Source organism: Clinocottus analis, unplaced genomic scaffold (assembly GCF_023055335.1).
Source record: "Clinocottus analis isolate CAN_PGR_092001 unplaced genomic scaffold, fCliAna1.0.p SCAF_15, whole genome shotgun sequence".
NCBI classification, from domain to species: Eukaryota; Metazoa; Chordata; class Actinopteri; order Perciformes; family Cottidae; genus Clinocottus; species Clinocottus analis.
Window position 1 is genome coordinate 1,559,602 of NW_027175876.1, and position 22,843 is coordinate 1,582,444.

A 22,843-nucleotide genomic window follows, 5' to 3' on the forward strand; every position below is an offset into this window, starting at 1 on the left:
GTAAAAAGAAACAAACCGCTTCACCGAAAATGTTAATTATGCTTCACTTTTACTGTTTATTAAATTTATACATGTATGTATGCGTGTTATATTTCATTTAACATAACATATTTCAGGGTAAGTGTCCAATAATAAAAAATGTGTTTGCTTTGTATGCTTTTTTCCCCCAAGATATTACTCATACTGCTAATAAGGACCTGTCATTATTAATATGTTTGTTAATCTGTACATATTAGCATGGTGTGTTGCTCCTAAATCATGGTGGAAATGTTAAATTATTGGGTATTCTTGAGTTTAAGAAGAACATTTATCCACAGACATATATATATATATATATATATATATATATATATATATATATATATATATATATATATATATATATATATATATATATATATATATATATATATAGTGGTGAGAAGACAAATACACATTATAATACCGGTGTTATTCTATATTTTTCATCCCCGTCCTGTCTGCCCTTCTCCAAGCTACTACTTAATATATATATACAAATTTTCAAAATCATCTGAGTAACGTTAGTCTTTATCCATTCTAGGGGCAAAACACACTCACTTGCTTTGGAAGGAAAGCTTTCATTGGGTGTTTTCTCAAATTGCGTTGCCTGTTTGAAGTGATCGTAGTAAAAATAAGTAATTAATGCTGATACTGTACACTAAAGATGAAGTCGTGACGTTAATAGAGTCCACGCTGTGTCCTAAGCAGATCGGATGGCATGCAGCAGATGGATTTCACCGGCCTTGCCCTAAAAATAACACGTTTTACTTGATTAACTGAGCAAAGGATTGAAGTTAAGACACAATTCATCCATTATTTTCTCTAGAAAGTCAGTAATAAAAACAGATTATATTATCGGAACAGTGATAAATGTAGAAAATGAACAAAACTTTTCAGTGTCAGCTGGTTGTTTCCCCCTTGACGGCCGTGTGTTGTGTGTAGCTATAGTGTATTATCCTCTGCCGCCCTCTGCTGGTCTCCACTCAGCATTGCACACTCATTGTGAATGAAATAAACCGTGAATTAAATGTTAATTTCCCTGATTAAGGGACAAAGTAGAGTGAAGCTTCTGGTAATAAGACCCCTCTCTCTCCCCTAGAGGCTCCTCTCTCTGCTATTAATTACAACCACTAATCCTGACCTCAAAACGCAGTGAAGCGCGACCTCGCATCAGTACGCTAGCTGACAGGTTGACCCACCTGTATCAGCAGTTTTTTGGGCTAATTTCTCGACGCGTTATAACTGCGGACGACGAGGTCTCGGGGCAAACGGGAGCAGGATGATTCACGGAGCGTATTTTGGATTGTTTCTATGATTAATAGGCTGTGAGCTGACCCGTTTCCTCGGGCCGTCCTTCTGCCTGTTAGTTACAGAAGCTAATAGCCGTCACCGCTACGTGCGGAGGAGAGGCTGCGCGCGGGATGGGGTTCATTGACTGGGCGGAGGCCATCTTAAGACACGCGAGGATGAAAACGGGACGTTAAAATGATTCTGCTCACGCGTCTGTGTTTTTGTAAATACTATGGAAGCACAAAATGTTTAAAACAAAGAGTAAAAACAAAGAGTAATAAGAGAGATGAAGAGGATTCAGTTTGATTAAATGCTGAAATGATTCTCCATGGGGACAACAACAAGGTCCTAAACTTCAAGCAACAGGTGAAAGAATTTGTCCGAGCCAAATTCAACTTAAATATTGTTTATTAGCATTTACATGTTAAACTTTAATCAGAAAAGTTTCTACTTTGAACGTTGTCGTCATGTGTTATTGTAAGAAATGCACGTCAGTGTCTTTTAAAACAGACTGACGTCACTTTAGGTTCACTTTGTGAATTTTGACCTCAGGGTTTGATGACCTGAAATACATTTCAATAGTTTATATTTTGAATAAATCAATAAGTGTAATTTAAGGGTCTACCTAAAAAGGTTCAATGTCAAGTTTACATTTTTAGAATCGGTTTGATTTGTAGTTTCTGTGTTTTGCTATTCATTGACTCAAAACCTCCATAGAATTATTGTATTTCACACTTATATATACTTAATAATACTTAATATAATCATTTTACATACTCGCAAATGTAATAATTGCCGGAGCCGTCATTTCTTAGTCACCTCTTAAATCTTTTGTGAGCGACAAAATCAATACAACAGAAAATCTGTCGACAATTGAACATCTCTTGTGGGGTCACAAGTAGACGTTGCATTATTTTAAGGGCTCTAAATAACAGCGTATGTCCCGATTTGTACATGTCATTATCATATTTCTCCTTGTACACGTTAGCGCACATATAAACAGTGGAAGCCTCTGGAGGTCCGATGGGATTAACGCATCGGCGTTCACGGCGTCGTAAACACGCTGCTGGAGGCCGAGTGTGGAGCTCCCTCGCTGGGAGAAACCACGAGACGCCTCCGACCCCCCACACAGCTCCCAGAGCCGGCAGGCTCAGACCAGCGTGACCCAGTGACCTTTGACCTCGGCTACAAGCTTCACACAGGGTGCGACGCGTGGAACGAGGGAGGATTTCCAGCAAAATGGATTAGTGGTCGGGAAGCAAAATGAAAACACAAACACACAATCGGAGCAAATCCCCCGACCTTAAGTATATTAGCGCCGGGTAAAGCCCGGAGGCACATCCCCTCTAAAGCGTTGGCAGATTTAGGTTGATTCAAAAACATAGCCGGCGCAAAATTGCCAGGAAATATATGAAGTAGAATCGACAAAACCGCAGCACTGTGTCTCGCTTTCGCCCGGGTGATCAATCATGTGAGTTTCACTGTCGAGGGAAAAACTTTCTGATCTAAAAGCAGAGAGGAAGACGGAGAGCAAGCAGAAGAAGAGGAGGGGATCAATTAGGTGTCCACCCCCCAAGTTATCTCCGAGTCAAGTCTTGAGACAGATAAACAGACAGCTGCCCGCTTCGGATTAATTACACAGCGGCGCTCATTAATCTGAGCCCCGTCAGCCGGTTACAGGCCGCGACGTCGCAGCTCATTCAACGCTCACTTTCTACTCATTAGACCGCGCTCACGTTGTCTTTTCTCCTCTCGCTTCTATTCCACTGCTGTGCTTTTAATCCCCCAAACACACACACACACACACACACACGCACACACACACACTATATATTACATTTGCAATTGCCAAGGTGGCTAGCTAGCTGCTCTGTAAGTACTGAGTCACAGTGGTCCCTTGAGCTGAATGCTAATGCTAGTGCGCTAACATGCTTGCAATGACAAGCTAAATGTTGAGCAGGTCAAATGTTAAAAATAGATTGAAACAGTTTAATCGATATGAATGTAAAGTTAACCACTTTATCTGCTGATTAGCAAATGTCAGTGTGCCATAAAAACTAAAATGGAGAAAACGGAGAACATTTTACAAGCTCAACATTCGCGTTCTGGCGTCTGTCATTGCGAGCATGTTAGCACACTAGCATTAGCGTTCAGCTCGAGCACCACGGTGGCTCAGTGCTCACAGAGCAGCTCGCGTGGTCGTAGACTTCAACCCTGAATCACAGCTTCATATTTTATGTGTAGAAAAAAGTAGAAAATTAAAAAAGCAAAGGCTGTGCAGTAAGAACCAAAATCAACCAACAACAAGATGTTAGCTTAGACTTAGCGACAGTTATATTTAAATTTCCACAGCGTGAACATCCTCGTCTTCTGGCGTTTTACAGTACACAGAAAACAATTCTCAATCCAGTGGTAATATTTATAGTAATTTATAGGTAAAACCAAACTAATGATACATCATTTATATTTATGTATGAAAGCGGATGAAATGTTTTTGTGAGGAGTTTCCTGGTCTGGTAGCAGTCCATAAAAAGAGGGATCTAAAAATATCCCAGCTGAAAGCTTATAAAATAATACAAATAATGCTCCCTAATCTGGTCTGAAAAGCTGATAGATAGATGAAAAGTGTCATTCACTATTCTTCCACAGGGATAAAGGAATGGCTTTAAACCCTAAATGCCCCCGGACTGAACTGACGTCCGCTGTTATATGTTATAACAGAGTTAAGAGGGCTTGAGATGGTGTAAATACAAATATCACAGCACTTTACTGCAACGTATCGCCTCATCTTGATAATATCTTAACATTTTATGTACAATTGTGGCTATTTATTTTATATTCTTTACTGATTTTTGGTCAAAACAGCTTTAAATTGAATGAATAAAGCTGTGTAACATAGTCCACGCTTGCATTTTCACTTCACTCCTCGGAAAACCACGTCTTTAAAGTCACATTGCTATGAATTGTGGGTAATTCCCTAAGCCAAAGGCTGCCGAAAATTCGGACTTGGGTTCATAAAGGGCTCAAAATGTCTGCGAGAGATCCCTCGAACCTTAAAGTCAGCGAGTATGAGTGTGGAGAAAATTGTGATTGGGCCTAATATATATATTTTTTTAAAAGCACTAAACAGTGAGTTGTAGTTTTCCATCCGGCCACACGAGGATCCTGCAGGTCCAGTCATCACATGGCCTCACACCAAGTGGATCAAGTATCATCACGTGACCGAGAAACAAAGGGAAGACCCACTGGCTTATGTCAACAGCGTTGATGCTGATTTCACTTTAATAGGATGCAAATATCCACAATAGAGCTGTGGAGAAATACAGTAAAGCTTTTTTTTTAATAACCTATTAAAGAAATATCCATTTTCTCGCTCTGCTTGAGTGTGACCCCCTGATTTTGGATAGCGTGTTATTTCCTCGTAAGGTACCATCTCATAATGTTGTTGTTATTTTCATGTTTCGTTTGTCTAATTGTGCTTATGTCGTGTAATTGTCGTTGAAAACGAGACGCTGCACCTCAAGGGGAGCATTTCTAATACAGCATTTCCATATTTCTTCTAACGCCACAGGACACAAAGTATTAAGAAGATAAACTCGCAGCTCTTAAAGTAAAACCCGCCAGTCATCTCACATCAGTTATTTTATGCAACAATCCTTAACTATTTAAAATGCACAGCCTAAATGTCCTTAAAAAAAAAGCCCACATTCAGACACTGAAGGATGGTTGTTTGCCAGGACATTTTGAGCCGCTCTGGCAAACTCACGTTGCTTGAGGGCCCAAAAAAAAAATTCCCCCGCCGACTGTGGCTCCAGAAAAAAAGCCTCCGCGAGAGGAGATCTGCAGCCGAGTGCGACTGTGAATGGCGGCCGCGAGAGGAGACAAAGTGAGGAAGCAAGGGAGGAGGAGGAGGAGGAGGAGGAGGAGGAGGAGCAGAGCGGAGGAAGGAGCGAGAGAGAGAGGTCTAAATCAATGCCATCCACTTCAGCTCGCTGCCAAGAAAGACAGATGCTCTCTCTATCTGCTTGTAGCGTGCACAAGGGCGTGTGCGTGCGTGTGTGTGCGTGTGTGTGTGTGTGTGTGTGTGTCTGCACGGACACGCATCAATCAGGAGTTATTTTCCTTTGCGAGTCTATTTCTGCTTTGACCAATTTAATCCCAAAATCAATGTAAGATGGAGGAGGGGGGGGGTGTGGGTGATACACAAGGAGTCAAATTCAAATCAAACTTGAAATTAGACGCGTATCGATCAAAGCGTCCGACTTTCTTTTCTGTTCTTTTTTGTTGTGTTGTTTGAAGAAGTGGAATGAACGACGCAGCCGCTGTGCGTGATGAAGCACCGCATGTGTGTGTGTGTGTGTGTGTCTGCATCTGCACACAGCGATGGAGGAGCCGCTCAGCTGTTCTTTTGCAGAAAAGAAACTAGGAAAAAAAAACGAGCAGAAGTTAGAGATTCTGCAGTCTGGACCCTCTTCTTGCCTCCAATCCCCAGCACACACTGCATTCACAAATACTTCAAATTAGCTGCTCCCTGCTTGCACATGCAAGACCCATAATAGCCCACTATTTGCATTCCTGCCCCTGAAGCAAAGACCGGGTGACCCTGTTGCATCAGAAACACTATCTCTCTCTGGACTGCGTTTCCATATGTATTAAACGTACAGCGAACCCAGCGAAGCGACCAAAAATAACTCGTGCCATGCAGGCGCTCGGAGCGCAGAACCTGCCCTCTGCAAGAAACATGAGCAAACAGCCTGCGCGGCGATAACTCACAGCGTCGTCACGCTTTAGTGTGAAGAATGCGACAGAAATAGAAACGCAGTCAAATTAAACGTGACCTTTTTTTTTGGGTGTGTAAAACGCAACGTCTCCGTTAAGGTCGGGCCCCCCGAAAAAGGAAAAACCGAGAGAATGAAAGCTGAGTGGAGCGGCTGCTTACCTGCACCGTCACCCACTGTCATGCCTTTATTCTCGTTATATGACGAGAGCGGAGAGAGAGGCCTGTTGCGCACACCGACCTGCAAAGCTCAGCACACCAGCATGCAGTCTTCGGCTCGGCGGGAAGACAGAAAAACAGCCGAACGCCCCACCTGTGACCGATTATGACTCGTCTGCGCCCGGGTGGCGTTAAACCCCACCGCCGCCGGCTCCTCCTCCTCCTCCTCCGTCCTCGGCGTTCCCGCCGGCCGGCTCGGCTCCGGCCTCGTCTCTCTCCCGCTCGCCGCCGCTCCTCTCCCCCCCGCCATAATCACTCACCCTCCTGCCGACCCCCGTCACCTCCTCGGGAGGCGAAGCAGCTGCATCCAGAAACACCCCCCACACCCCTCCAGGCGGCCTTTTTTCCCCGACTGGTGGAGCCTGGACCCTCTGGACGTTTTGGAGAGACTCGGCGATCGAGTTTCCACCTTCTGTCACCTGCCAGAGAGCTGGTGGTGGTGGTGGTGGTGGTGGTGGTGGTGGGGGGGAGGTGCTCCGCTGCCAGCTGACCCACTGACATGTACAGGAGCGCTGTGCCCGGTATCACCCTGCATGTCATGCCCACTGTCACGTGCCTCGTGCTGTCCTTTTGTCTCGCTGTCAGAAACACTGAGACCGCCTGGTCTGACCTCAAAATATGTCATGTGAGTCACTTAAATATGACTTTTGTGGGTTTACAGTTGAAAAAAAAAGATGTGATTCATGATATCTGACAGCACACTGTACAGTTAAAAGTGTAAATCTGCACTCATGTACTGTTGTGCAACCCGAAACCCTCAAACCAGCAGTGCACATGCCTCAGTAGCAGCTTCCTCGGCACTCTGTGCTGCGTTTTGTTGCATTATTTCTTCCTCCAGTGTGATGTAAGGATGAGATATTTTCAGACCAGCGCAGCGTTGTTCAGCTACCCAAAATACCAGCGAGCTCTCTCCACCTACACTACCTGCAGTGCATGTGACCCCCCAGCTGATCGCGGGAGGTTTCAGCGTGTGCGGCTCCGGAGGTTTGTCGGCAGCCGTTTTGGGGGAAAATGCAAGAAATCACAAAACAGGAGAAAAGAAGGCGGCCGGAGGGAAGAAGTGCATCTTCTTTGCGTTATAACTCCTGGAATGCACTGCTCATTCACTTATCTATGTGTCTGTATGTGTGTGTCCATTCAGGGAGGATAGGTTTTACATCAGGAGATATCATCATGCACATTTAGGATTCATATGCACGGACCTCCACTTTGCATGCGGAGATGCCCTGAAGTTCACGCCATGCTCGCCGTGCTCTCCCTCGCCACGCCGTCCCCCTTCCTGCGGCGCCCGCAGCAGCAAACAACACCTTCCTGACTCCAAAAACATCTGATTTATCCCTCAAGCACAAGCAACACCATCCTTAATGCCGTCCTCCTTCTGGTTCTGACAATGCAGAAGTGCATTAAACCTGCATTCTTTCTACTGGCCACCAGGGGGCGACGCCTGATAATCCTAATTGTTGGTCCTCAACCTTTTTTTCAGTGATTTACCCCCTAACCAGAGCAACTTTTGGTTTAAAATGGATGTGATAGCGTCTAATTTATTATAAAATATTTTAAAAAAACGGATTATGAACTTACACTTGAATCTTCATTGAATAACTACTTTTTAAAAGGATTTTTTTTTAATGCATGTTCATTTTAAATATATGTTTTCCAAATCTCACATGGCCCCTGAGGGGCCTTCAAGACGTCCCCCCAGGGGTCCACGTACCACCATTTGAGAACCACTGATGTAGAAGTCAATGAGAAAAAGACCCGACTGCTCTCTTTCCTCCTCAGGAGACAATGCAGACGTGAGTTTATGGTCTCAATCGCTTCTTCAATACAGCAATATGGTACATTTAGAGTGAGATAGACCAAAAAGCAGAGTATGCTTTAGGGCGGGGCTACCTCATGATTGACAGGTGTCTCTTCGTCACTGCTCTGCAGCACAAATCCGATCACTTCCGTTCACTATTTGCAAAAAAAACAGGCAAAATGCTTCAAAACTGCAGTAAACAAACCAGCAGGTGACGTTGAGACGACTACGTCCACGAGTCAGTCTTTTGCTAAGACTGAGAAACCTGTCAGAGATATTTTAAAGATATTATCTAAATGCAGCTTTAATTAGCCTGCATATCCATTCCGGCTATAATAGCATCCTCACATGTCTCCATCCCTCGCCGCTCTTATCTGATTCGCTCAGAGGGAAACCTGTGGATCTACTGGAGGCCATTAAACTACTATCACATTAACTTCCCGCCCACACGCCGCGAGACGGAGATGTATATTATTATTACGAGACCCGACTGGAAGCGTGAAACGGCGTTTAATTCAAGCTGAAAATGACGTCCGTTATATTTTTTACAGAAAAGAAAGCAGTCGGTTGCTGGATTTGCTGTAAGAGGCCGAAGGGAAGGGAGGAGGAGGGGATTTGATCTTCACCAGGGAGAGGAAGGTGTTATTTAAAGGGGAGGTCTTAAAGACGAATATCCATCCTTTAAAACACATGATGAGCACAGATGATTCCTGGGACGCCCTCAGGATGAGGAAGAAGACCCGTTGAGTTGTTCCCATGATGGGTTTGCCTTTAAATCCTTATAAATCATATTTCTCTCTCTCTCCAACGGCCTCACTGCTGAGGATGTCTACGTCTCGGGGCCTGTTTGATAACCCTGGGATCAAGACAACGAATTGAAATTGCCTTTGAATAAAACATCCTATAGGGTAAAAGATTCATCTTTTCTATTTTTTTCCACTCATTAAACTGCATGTGTTCAGGTGGACTATGCAGCTTAACTCAGTGCGTTACTGTCTTCCTCTGTGAGTTAGCAAACTCTTCACTGCCTTGACCTTGTGTGGAGGATATTCACTTTACTGCGAGTGTTCAAAAGAATCCTGTTATAACGACGATGGTATTAATTCACTGCTCGCTGCACCTTCTTTTCTCACCGTTATTGCCAGGTTAGTATGGCTCCGACTCATCCTCTAAACACTGCTAATTGACTGCAGTATTGGTTATTTTGGGAATGAATCTTCTAATTGTGTTGGCCCGGATCCAAATGCAAATGACGCGAGCGGAAGAAAAGCAACATCCCGTCGAAAAACACACGACCGACAGACGGAAGAATCTGCTTCACACTAAACTCCCGTCACCTTTTCCTCCACAGGTCGGTCGCTCACACACTTACATGCATGCCAACACACACTGAGCTTACACACACACACACACACACACACACACACACACACACACACGCCATCATGGTGAATTACCTCCTCGGCTCCACGGGAGTCGGCAATTTGAGGGTGTCGGAGTCAAGGTGCAACATGAGACCGCCATGAATAAGAGCCACGGCTCTGCCCCTGCTGGTGCTAATGAATGCAACACATTAACACACACGTGTAACCTGGTGTCAGACAACAACACACACACACACACACACACACGTCAGCATCAAAACAGGAAAAACGCAACATCGAAATGAAGACGTTTTTTTTTGCGCGGAGGGGAGCAGCGTAGCGCACAATGTTTTAAACATGGAAATGCTGTTAGGGCATGGTGTTAGCCTATACTTCTGGATTAGCATGCGTGCTGAAAGGCGTGATGGGAGGGGGGGGGAGGAGGAGGGGAGGAAAGAGGGGGAGAGAAAAGAGATGAGAGCCAAGGCTTTAAGCAACACTAACGCTCAGCTGAGATGAGCAGTCTGACAACGAGGCTACAAGCCTCGTGAATAAACGATGAGCGCACGAGCCAGAGGGCAGGGGGGAGTAGTTATTCCAGCATCATGACCACGCCAGCCTCTCTAAACCGCACACAAACACACACACACACACACGCAGAATACACGTTCAAGCACGCAGAGAGAGAAACATGCACACGAGCAACATTGACCTTTGACTGGATGCTCTGTCGCTCTGCACTGGAGGTCTGCCAGACTGCGTCCATGCTCACCTGGTGTGTGCACGGACACACACACACACACACACACACTCACAAACATAAACACACACACACTTTGTAGACAGAGCTGGAGGAGTCTGCCAAGCAGAGGAAGCCTCGTGTCAATCAAGTGTCAGGGAGGGTATCGGGCCATGGGTGAGACACTATTTATAACCCAGCCCACCTTGGGAGTCAAGGGTCTCACACACACACACACACACACACACACACACACACACACATGTTTGTATTTCCCACCCCAGTCTGGTTTTTATTCGGGTAAAACTGATGTTGGTCCTTGTTGAAGTTTAAAGATTTTCTTTCTCTTTTTACGTGAAGACTTTTGTTTCCAGTTATTGGGTTACATCACTTCTACTTCTTCTTCTTCTCCTTCTCCTTCTCCTTCTTCTTCTTCTTCTTCTTTTCCCTTTGAAGTTTCCAGCAATTTGGCAATGTTTGAAAAGTTGTCTGGCGCAAGAACTTCGATATTGAGGATAACTCTGAGTTATTCATGACGGGTATGGGCGTCTTCTGTTGATTGAACACTGCTGGCGAGTATCTTGTATCGTTCATATATATAAATTTCACCCTCAAAACTTGTTTTACGATGTTTCTTGAGTGACTTTTGCGCTTCGTCAATATTGCAAACAGAGATTCCAGAAGAACGTGCGTTTAGAAATACTTCTTTCTTTTAATCTGAAAAAAAAAATAGCGCTAGCAAAGCATCCAGACCAAATCCTGTTTTATATAGGAGAGGAGAAGAAGAGAGAGAAGAGGAGAAAGGAAAGAGGAGAAGAAGATATGAAAGGACAGGACAAGAAAGGACATAAGAGAGGAGGAGAGGAGGAGAGCAGGAGAGGAGGAGATAACAAGACAGGACAGGAGAAATGAATAAAGAGGAGAAGGGGACAAGACATTAGAGAAAGGAGGAGAAGAGATGACAAGAGAAATCAATAAAGAGAAGGAGGGAACGAGACAGGATAGTAAAAGAGACAGGAGGAGAGAGGAGAGGAGGTGAGGACGGGACAGGAAAGGAGAGAGCATAAAAAAAAGAGGAGAGGACAGACTAAGACAAGAAATTAGAGACAGGAGGAGAGAGGAGAGGAGGTGAGGACAGGACAGGAAAGGAGAGAGGATAAAAAAAGAGAGAAGGAGAGGATGAGAGATGGCAGGAGAGACGAGAAGACAGCAGAGAGGAGGAGAGGAGAGAGGAGAGGAGAGGAGGTGAGGACAGGGCAGGAAAGGAGAGAGAACAAGAGGTTGAGAGATGACAGGAGAGAGGAGGAGAGACAAGGACAAGAAAGCAGAGAGGAGGAGAGGAGAGAGGAGGGGAGAGCAGGACAGTAAAGGAGACAGGAGAGGAAATGACAGGAGAGTGAAGGAGAGGAGAGAAGAGGAGAGGAGAGGAAAGGACAGGTGAGAGGAGGAGAGAAGTGCCGGTCTGGTCCGGCTCGGATCGAGATGAATCAAAATGGATCGTGAGCTTCTTCTAACACATGCAAACCCTTTCTGACCTACTTCCTACAGAGTGGCCTCCAGCAGAGCAGAATCAGCTGTCATGGCAACATGCACTTCATCATCATCATCATCATCATCAAGATTATCATCATCAAAAAAATTGGGGAGAACCAAAGGGAACATGCCGCCGCGGTTAATCTGGCCATGTGCTCATGCGAAAGGAAACAGAAAAGGGGCGAGTGGTGGAAAAAAGACTTGGCGGAGCGAAGGTGGAGTTATGTCATGGGAGGAGTCATGTGAGGAGTCATGGGAGGAGTCACAGCGCTTCTCCCTGCTCCTGCTGACACACCACCTCCACCTGAACGCATGGCAGCAGGCGGCGGAGGAGAGATGTGGGAACAAAAGAGTTGAGGCTGTGTGAGAAGGGATTTAAAAAAGAAACAAAAAAAGGAAAAAGGGGGGGCGGGTTGAAAACAGAAGGGAAGAGGAAGTCATACTTTGGGCAACGGCGTTTCGGATGACCGGACTTTCTTGGGAGATATCTGTGAAGAGAGCAAGAGAATTATTTTCTTGTTTCCCCCTCTTCAGAGATATCTCCTGTGGCATATTGCTGTTCTCTCTTACAGGAATTATGTGGATGTCTGATGGTGTGTTTTTCTTTTTTTTTTACTGTCAGCAGGACCTGTAAGTGGTTCCTCGGGGACTAATGCACAAGTTCGCTTGATGATTAATGCTCACTGTGGTGCTTTTAGTCCTACTGTTTCAGATTTATACAAACAAAAAAAACAAAGAAAAATGCAACCAAGTGCAGCACCATGTTAAAAAAAAAGTGGCGTGTTTATGAGGCAAGTGTTCTTTAAGAGTTACCAAGGTCGACAATAAAATGGTGTAAGCAGGTGTTGTAACACACAGGAGAGGCTCCGAGGTTTGAAAGCTGGAGAGCGGTGGTTCACACATGCAGTATGGTGGGACCACAGACAGCACAATGGAAGATATATAACACCACGGCTTGAGCAGTGGCCCCCCTGTGGACACCCTGCGAGGCCTTATGCAACCTCCAAGTGTGCAGGAGAGGAGCCTCAAAAGAAAATCACACACCCTGCTACAACCCAGAGGAAGGTGCAGGCGAAAATACTGTTATTTATCCAACAGTTTGGTGTGTGTGTGTGTGTGTGTGTGCAAAACGACTATAATCAGTGGGTCGAATGTGTCGATGCGGTGTGTTAAGAAGAGCCAATGAACAACAACACATCAGAGGAGACACTCAGAAGGTTCAGAGACAAGGGGAGACACACACAATCACAGTCACATGGGGGAGGTCAGAAGGAGGTTGTGACACCGACGGATGGAAAACAAAACGAGGCGTCGCCTTTGAAAGGTGCGTTGAGCTGCTGTTGGCCAGCAGGGGGCAGAAAGACGATGAGTTTATCAAGAGTTTATGGTTCGTTTGTGAGCAAACATCTGTCATGAATCTCTAGAGTAAGTCATATTCTCTGGGTTGGGGTTTGATTTCTGCGTTTTCTTTATTTTTGGAGCATTTTGTGCCGCTTGTTGTCTTTCTTCAATGGAGGAGGTTAAGCCCCGCCCCCCTGGTGGACAACCATTGGCCTTATTTTGGTAAAAAAAAAAAAAGTACAGTAGTCACAAATAATGATGTGATCCTGTTTGAATTGTGCCATGAATTACCTATATGATATTTGTTGATAAATAGTCTAAAAAAAGTCAAATTGTGTCATAAATATGTTATCAGAATGACTGAGAATGACCCTAAATATTATAATGACTTATTACACACCCCAGAGGCATGTATTTCTCATGTTTTGTGTACTCACACAAACAACTACCGGCTCATAAAAAGAGTCGCAGGATAAAACACACCAACACAACGGCTTCATTTGTGCGTTGAACATGTGAGAGACGGCCGTGTTTGGTGTCGGTCACGTGTATGTGAGACGTGAAATGTAGATCACAAAACTATACGGTACAGTAAAACAACTTTTCTTTTATCTTTCTTCACAAAATGATCTTTTATATTGCAAAACATCATCCGTCTAATTTATGGCAAAATCCCAACGAAATTTAAAAACATTTCTCTCGTTTTTGACTACTGTGCATATTTTTTTTAATACAAAATAAAGTCAAAAGCGGAGAGACTTTACCTCTCTATAGTTAGATTAGTAGTAAAATGGTGTCAAGGAATTACAAGTAAAGCTACTTCTTCTTTTGTTTTAGTAATAAAGCCACTGAAGCCAACATTAGCCACTAAAAGCTACGAGTCAAACTGCAGCAGCTCAGTCCCTGAAGGCACCGATTTGAGCAACAGTTACTTTAATTGTTTCTGAATTCAACATTTTAATGTGTAAAAGGGAGGCTGTGCTATTTTCTTATGGTCCTTCACTATTACTTTAATATCACACACTTGCCTTGTGCAGGTTTAAAGCAATGCGATGTAAATGCTATGACTATAATCTCAAACACAAGGGGCGATTTGAATAGTGTGAATGTGGCCAGATGGCATTGAAATCTCTGTAACAAGTGGAGGAAGGAGCGGTGAAGACGCGGCAACATCGAAGTGAAACATAGCTGTACGCAGCGAGGAGGCACAGATAGAAAAAGTCAAAGCAACGGAGGTGGGAGGAATAAATAAAAGGAATGTAAAGTTCCTATAGACAGAGAGAGAGAGGGCGGGGCGCGTGGGGGGAGAAACAGAAGGATGAAGAACAACAGAGTCACAGAAGATGATACCGACTTGTCCCCGCGGGTGCTCGGGCCCGCCGCCCTCTGTCCGTTCACACTCTACCTTCATGGGTGCCAGCTGGATGGGCGTGATGTAGGAGGCGTCCACCATGGGCTTGGGCCGGTTGGCAGTGTCCGCCAGGAGGCTCTGCCATTGCTGAGGCAGCCCGGTGAACTTCTGCTCCCGCGGGTCGAAGCCCGTGTGCACCCGGTGCTCAAAGTTCGACGGGGCGGAGATCTCCAGCCGTTTCTTCTTCTTCCCAAACATGCTGGAAAACCCTGGCAAACCTGAGGGGGGAAAAGCACGGAAAAAGATGGATTCACACGTCAAGAGACGAAGAGAGGAAAAGCGCCACTGTCGGGTTCATCTCTGCGACCTTGAATGCATTTAATATCTCACTGCGTGCGGAAGGTGTGGCGCGGCGTCAGGTCGAGTGGATGCAGACGAGTGTGTCGTTAATACAGTTTGCATCACGTGCACTTTAATTCTAAAAATACCGCATGACACATGAGGTATGCATCAAACGTTTTGTCAGTACAAGTAAATACGTATGAAAGCTGTGACAACTAATTAGCATGTACTGTTCCAGGGGTTTGATTAATGTTCTTTTCTATGATATATATATATATATATATATATATATATATATATATATATATATATATATATATATATGGAGATATGATGAATGCAACTGATAGAATACAAAAATATGGAAAGAAATTAAGGAAAAGTTTGCTCCCTCTTGTTTGTGTTAACGAGCAAACATTAAAAAGCAGAGATTTGATGTGCAGCGACATCTAAAGTTGCCTAAATATGCCTTTTAATATCTCTGCAAGCATGTCTTTCAATCTACTGCTGAGCCTTACAGATGGCTCACTGTCCGGTAAGAAACGCGTATGAATTATACAACAGTAAACTACAACACATTTTAAAGCAGGCAATAGTAATACTAAAGATAACTGAACTGATAATCATCCTGGTTATTAAAAAGTCTGAAGTATAACAGTTGAAGTACCCCACATAAGTCAGGCTGATTGGCTGTAACGACCGGTGATGTTCTATATTGTGTTATTATTATATACTCTGCATGCTAATCTCAGCCCTCAAATGCCGGCGGATACAAACAAGGAAAGAACAAGCACGAATGTCCAAACACGCCAGAAAAATCAAGTGTCTTTGGTTACATAACATAAACATCAGAAGAAGAAAGAACTGAGAAAGAGAGAAAAAGAAGAAGACGGATGCCAAGTTCGGGTTGGTGTTTTCTTTATGTAAGGTTTCATGTTGTTTTTTTACTCTGTAACTGTTTGGAAATCCCACTGAGGTATCGGCGGTGTCGGGCGGCTGCATGGTGTCCAGTCGTAGGAACAAAATGTCATGATGGTGTTGGTGTGGCTGTGAATGGAGTCCATTGTGTCGCCTCCCTGAGGAGGCATTGTCCTCAGAGGAAAACAAAGCTCACACCCGACCCCACCAGATACCGCCAGCTGTGCCTGGCCCGCACCAAATATTGCATTTGTATATTTCCATCTGTGTGTGGTACATTGTGCATTGTGCACAACATAACCAAGAAACCTAAACAAATAAAAAAAAGTGTCTCAGCAAAGCCATTTGAGGGCCAGCTAGGAACAAAAAGCGTACGGTGAAATGTGTTTTCCCACATTGTGTGGATGAAGCATTACGTTTACACTAAATTACACAAAATGGAGTGGCTAGCTAGTTTAGCTAGTTAGCTCGATACCCTGCTTACTGCATCATGCCTCACTCCTCATCTCTAGGAGACTACGACTGGGAGAACAGACGCGAACTCTGGAGCCTTGCTAGCTAACAAACTAGCTCTGGAGATGGACGAAGCTAATTAGCTTAATGGCCGTCCATCTTCCGAAGCTAAGGCGCATGCTAACACTCTGAGTTTGTTGAAATCTCGAGCTGAATTCTGTATGTTGTAGTTGATTTGTTTTAAAGCGAGACCATGTTAAATGGTCTTGAATATGAACACGATGGCTACCGACAATGTTTAAATAAGTAGCTCAGCTATATGTTGCAGGCAAATATCAGCATCCTCACCAACTGATGATCCCCGTTGAAGACTTGAGGAGGCATTGTTTTTAGTTCTTCTTGGCCTTAGTATTACAGTATTATGAATAAAAAAAGTTCTGCAATTAAGTTCCTGGAGTTCAAACTTCCCCAAACCAAATGTCAACTAAAGAGCAAGAAAGAGCCGCTAGCGTTAGCTTAAACTCTGTTATGCTGCACCGGCATCTCGGCTCCCACACAGTGGATGTTCCATGTTTTTAACCTTAAAATGATATATTTAGCCAACGCTACGCCCCTTGACTTTGGAAGTAACATCAACACTGTGGGTAGTGAGCTACTTACTGTACACTATAGCCAGAGATGCTCACATTTCCAGATGATGTTAGAGCAAACAAACACGCTATTTTATCCATTTCTTACACGTTTCATCTTGTATTTTAGATTTTGGAAAGGGTGGAAAAGGAACCACTCTCAAATATCTTTATATATTTCCCCATGTAATATGTTTACACGTCTCTATGTGAGCTATGTGTGAACCAACAGATGATTAAGTCCTTACAGACATATGGGTTAATGAAATCTGTGTACTACTGACAAATAATGAAGTCTTTTGATCGGGTAGAAACGTCCGCAGATGCAATGACAAAAAGATGAAGAAAAAAAACGAAGAAATTATCACAGAAATCTCTCTCAATCATTTCCTTTTGCTGCCCTGCAGGAGAGCCGGACGGAGCAAATTAGTAGCCTCAAACAGGAAAGATGGGGAGATAGGTGGTGGTGGTGGTTATGTGGGGGGGATGGGTGGAGGCGGAAGAGGAGAACAGAGCGGATTGAACGCATATAGAGGAAACAACGGAAAGAGAAGAGACAACAATGTGAAGAGTCACGGAGAGAGGAGGGAAGCTGAGAAAGGCTTACGGCTTTTGTGATGCACACAGCGGCACAATGAGAGCACGAGAGATTATTACAGTATGCAGCACACTGCTGCCCTCAGAAAGCTCAATACTGGATCTAAAACAAGTCAAGAGGAAGAGAAACCTTGTGCCACAGGCTCGTTTACACAGTAAAGAAAATCTAAAAATAAATGTTGAGACACGTGAAACCACTGGTTTGGTCCTTCACATGGTCTGGTTCACAAAAACACAGGACAGACAGGTGTCACCCTTCGATAAAAAGCGAAAGCTTAACAATCCCCGGCGCTAATCTTTTCCCTTTTTCTGCCGAGGCAGCCCTTTTTTCCGCTTTTGGCCGGCGTCCAACTAAACCTCCACAAATCGAGCCAAGGTTTCTGACCTTGTTACTATTTTCCCAGCGTGTACACACACACACAAAGCGGCTCCCGTGAGGAGAAACACTGCGACGTGCGAGAGACGTCCCGCTGATTGGGAACGACATTCCCAAAAAACAAAGTCGATAAAGACGACGTCAAGGGTGAAGCTGGACAGCGTCCGCTCCGGGAGAAAGGGAGAGTCTAAGAGAAGGCGACGCTGAAGCATTTTGTAAATATCGACTGCAAAAGTCGCTGAAACACGCTGTGACGAAACTCGCAGCCTTTTGCAGTGAATCACCAGCTGAGGCCCCTTTGTTACCTTGGAGCAAAAGTACAAACAGAAAACACCTCCCATAATGCAACATCCACCAACTAAGAACCAGATTAGAGGCGTGGAGGAAGCCACGTGTTGGTGCTGCGCTGCAACAGCAAACTAAAGGAGGCTTGGTTTCCTCTTGATTCGGGTTAGGCAAGATATTTATTAGACTTTCATTTCATGACGGGCAAAAACGTATTTTTGGGGGTACGCCGTCGTTACCGCTCTCTTGAGGCCTGTGAAGACGGAAAACCTCCCTGACATAGATGGTACGTCTCGAGAATGAGATTATTAGAGGCTAGCGGGGGCTTAAGTCGTCTCGGCCCGGCTCAACCGATGAGAGACACAACAACAAGACAACAAGAGCAGATGGAGACGCCCGCTCAGGCACAAACGTATACTCCTGCAGAGCTTTTAGCAGCTTCCCTTTGCTTTTTTTGGGAAACTGAGATGGGCTTTAAAGTGTAGCCGCCCCCGGGAATTCCCTCCACGCAGCGGCCGAAAGGAACGACTTTGCGGCACACAACTCCTCCCGACTGCCACACATGAGCGCCTCTTGAGCTGTAATTTACGGGGCCGATTGTGGAGCACTTTGTGAAGTTTCAGGCTGATGCCCGCGAGGCGGTTCTGCCAAAAGAGTAACGATGTCACTCCGATGAGAGATTGCACAGGGAACGCCATCATTCCAGGTGTGTGTGCGCGTGTGAGAGACTGCATCTTGCGTTACGTAACCACACGTACATGTACACAAACTGCACACACGAAACACAGAGATGCTCAGCCATGCACACACACTCTTATAGGAGCACACACGCTCCTCTATACTGTACAAACACACGGATGCTTTGACACAAACACACTTAAAGGGCCGAGTACTCCCAGGGCAAAGATCCCGACTCCCAGGCTGATTTGTCTTCAAACCATCTGTCACCATCTGAGCCTCCACAGGCATTTCCTCTTTTGTGCATCACCTCAACACACACACACACTTTCACTGGAAACCTGCCTCACGCTACAGCAAAACTCTCTGTTTGTTGGTGTGTGTGTGTATATAAATATACACCGTGTCTATTTTTGGTTCCTGAGCGCATGCTAACGCTCTGCGGCAGCGTGACGTGTTCATGTGTCTTCCGAACAAACAAAAAAAACATAAATTTTGCATCCTTTAGATTGTAATTTGGAGGCATCATTTGGTATTGAGATGCAGAGCCGTTCACTCGCGCGCAAACATGCAAATACAGTTCATGCATAATTTAAAATGCGACGTGAGTAGGACACAAGTTTCCTCTGATGAACGCGCTCACGGGGAGGCAAAGTTCTCTGCTTCGTTTGCCGCGACAGGGAAAAGAGGAGGAGTTCCCAATCTAATAAAAAAGGTCAAATGTTTTGCAAAATCAAAACACGATGGTACATTTTTTGTTGTTCAAAGAGGTATTCATCCCTTCTCTGGTGTTCCTGAATGCAACTTGTTTTGAGTGACAGCTAAAAAAAACAGCACAAAGTGATGCAAAAAACTGTGCTCCTCTTCAATGGTGTTCGGGTTGTGTTGTCCCTCGCCTGCTTTGTCCTCGTGCTTTGTTGTGTGCCGTTCAATTGCGTCCCATTTGCATTCACTTGTTCTCTCCAGACCTTGTTCCTTCAGATGATTTAATTGGCCCAAAAAGCTGTTTACACAGACGTGCAGTTCACCTCCTCATTCCCCGTAGATGTATCCGTAGAGCAGTAAACAACTTCAGCGGGAGAAGGCTCTTTTTTTATGGTTTTAACAGTGTGTAACATCCCTCATTCGCATCACGTTCAAAGGCCGCCGCGTGTTAAAATTACGGCCCTGGTGATAATTACGTCTCACCGTCCATGTTTTACGTCAACTCTTTGTACGTCGACTCAATAAATTGTCGATCTTACCTGGAAAAAAAGTGACGCTTTCTCTCAGCCAATCAAAGTGCTCCGGGTAAGCCATGGCGGAGTCGATCAAATTGCTCAATCCATCACGCACCTCAACTTTCCTTCAATAAAAACATGAAACGCCGAGTCCCCCAGCCCGAGCCGTGACTGCAGAATGAGAAAGCCGGCGGTTTTCCTGCAGGACACGTGGGTGAAGTTATCGAACTGACAAACCGGGTCAGATCCAGAGGACCCTCTGCAGCCCCCAGCGAGCTGCTCCGACTACTACGACCAGCCTGCTGCTGCTGCTGCTACAGTGCGCCTCTCCCTGCCTGCACGCTCTGATAACTCCCCATGTGAGATGCACAGGGCACCGAAAAAAGTGCCGACGCCAGCAGCCCGGGCCAAGGCACGGCCAGACAGCTTAAGCCCGGACCGGTCCCGTTTCACTTCCATTGTTTGTCTAACTGGGTTCGACCGGCCGCGTCCCAAACCGAGCTCCCTCTGACCTTCGCTGTCCTCCTTCCTACGCGTCGGTCTGTCGCCGACAACAGAGAGCGTAAGTGTCCTCTGTGTTCCCACAACCCACGGGACGCTGTTTGAGTCCCCGGCTGATCTGTGACACACACACACACACACACACACACACACACACACACACGCACACACACTAAAAAGTGTCTACCAGCAAGCGCGGATATCAACTTTTTGGTGTCAAGTGCCGCACCGCCAGCCGCCCTGTCGCTGCCTCTTTCACGGAGAGGAAGACAGATCGTGTGGCGGCGGAGATAAGATGGAAGAAAGAGAAAGAAACAGCTGGTCCAGTCAGCGGCTGTGACAGAGTCTGGCCGTTTGCCGACGCCGAGGGGACATTCGGCTGTGCGTGGCAGCCAGGGCCGAGCACCGCGCTGAGGGCAAACACACACACACACACACACACACACACACACACACACACACAAGCAGGGCGAGGCTGTCACAGTGTGCGTTCTGGAGAGAGCGCACGGGGAATTACATTTATACAAAAAGCAATTTAATAAAACATTGAACATGTATGACGTCTGACCTTCTATGAAACCAATCAGCGTGAGTGTTCTGAGGTTTAACGATGTGAGACGGACCACTTCCTGTTCGGGCGCTCATGAAAGCAAGAAGCTGATATATTTGTGCATTTATCAGCTTTTTTTGAATGAAACCTGACAAAGAAGCAAAAAATGTTTTCTTCTTGTTTTTGGCGGCACCTAGTGGTGAGGTTTCAGATTGCAAACAAATGAAAGTGGTCATTTCTAGAGCCAGTGTTTGTCTCCCTGTGGAGGTTAAAAACTCAGTCTAAGATAATAAAAACACAATCCTTACTTGTATTACACATTAAAGTACATTATATCACATTTCTGCCAATGGATCCCTTTTCATTCATAGCAATACTTCACACATAAAAGATGGAAACACTCTGGATCTGGCGTTACAAGGAGGGAGGGAAGTGTCTGTCAGTAGAGATCTTCTGCTCTGAGTTCACGTATGTTCATAATGATCACGACCTGTTCACAGAGCCTGTGGCGTAGTTCGGTAAAGACGTTGCATGAATATTGTAGGATTTCTGAAGGCTCACAGAATGCCATGAAACCTCGAGGAGACGGGCCTTTCATCTTCTCCTGCGAGGATTACATCCTCACAGGACGTGTGACATCTACACAGAAGTCAGAAAGCAAAAAAAAACATTTTTACCGTCCAAAATCTAGCGTCTGCAACCTCGTGAGGTTTTGATATCCGCCACTGCTTTAGCATTGTGGTGAGAGAGGAACGTGTTTGACGGTTGCAAACGCACCGGATATAAATACACCAGCCACCTCCAATGCGTCTCATCCAGGCGCTAACACACATGCAGAGGGCTAATGGACGTGTGTGGGAGCTGCAGGGGCGGCTGCAGACTAAACAGAGAAGGAGGAGACTAGAATTACGGCCGATAAGTGGAGTTTAAACAGCATCACCAAAGCGCCCTCCACGTGGCTAATGGGCGGCTACACCATGACTGTTGCAGGGACGCCTGCTTGTTAGCGGGATAAATGGTCCTTTTCCTGCACAAATATTTAAGTGCAAAGAAACAGACGGTCAGAGAATTTGAGCTACCCGGGTTTGAAGACGCCGACTTCAAGTCTGTCTCTGATCTTTTCGCTATCGGGCGAGAGGATCAGCTTGAAGCCGTCGCCGCTATCTCCTCCTCGCGCGGCGACATAATGGATGAGTTCAGCAGGAGAGGCCGACTCTGGGAGGTACCGAGAGATCAGGGGGGCGTTATCTAAATGAGATCTCTGCAGTCCCGAGCAATGAGGAATGTGTGTGTGTGTGTGTGTGTGTGTCGCCGTCTGACGAAAAGACATGCGAGCACACACGTGACCACGCCTTTAAAAAAGCGCATTGAAGGCGAACTAAAGCGGCGCTGAAACTGAGCATCTGATAGCGTCGCCTCCGTTCGACGAGCATTGTGCGGATCTGAGATGGAAATCTCGCAGGAGGATTCGCAGTGTTTCGGTATTTTGGTCCTTTGCGAGGCACAAAGGGGATGCTAACGCTATCGCGTAGCATTTCAGAGTTAAATGGCTGACCATCCTGGCTGCCGGACACTTATTAGATTGGCTCAGATGTGCTTTTTCCCCCCACAGCCACGTCCTCCACTTCCTGCTGCAGACGTTTCGAGATGGAAAAAAAGGGTTTTCCCTCCAGCTGGATCTGCGTCTGCTTCCAGTTATTAGTGCCTGAAAAACCACAGAGGCCCTTTCAACACCGAGGAGATAGATATCCAGATATCAGATATCCGAGCTCCTCGCTTTTTTCACCAAGGTTAAGCGCTGGCGCCGTCGCATTTCCTCTGCTTGTTTGGACAATCTTGATTTTACATTAACTTGATG

General features: G+C 45.4%; 1 protein-coding gene across 4 annotated transcripts in view; it reads right to left on the reverse strand.

The window, feature by feature from the left end:
* Nucleotides 1–22,843, reverse strand: part of pak5 (p21 protein (Cdc42/Rac)-activated kinase 5) — a 62,793-nt gene that overhangs the window by 21,863 nt on the left and 18,087 nt on the right. Inside the window, exons 1-3 of one of the 4 annotated variants that reach the window (XM_068577353.1) lie at nt 20,447–20,684; nt 14,491–14,714; nt 12,188–12,232 (exon numbers count right to left, since the gene is read on the reverse strand). In XM_068577353.1, coding sequence (XP_068433454.1) covers nt 12,188–12,232; nt 14,491–14,694 — 249 coding nt within the window. In that variant the 5' untranslated portion in view covers nt 14,695–14,714; nt 20,447–20,684. Of the gene's footprint in view, nt 1–12,187; nt 12,233–14,490; nt 14,715–19,958; nt 20,685–22,843 lie in introns of those variants that run through there. The other 3 variants (XM_068577349.1, XM_068577352.1, XM_068577350.1) reach the window with 3 other exon arrangements.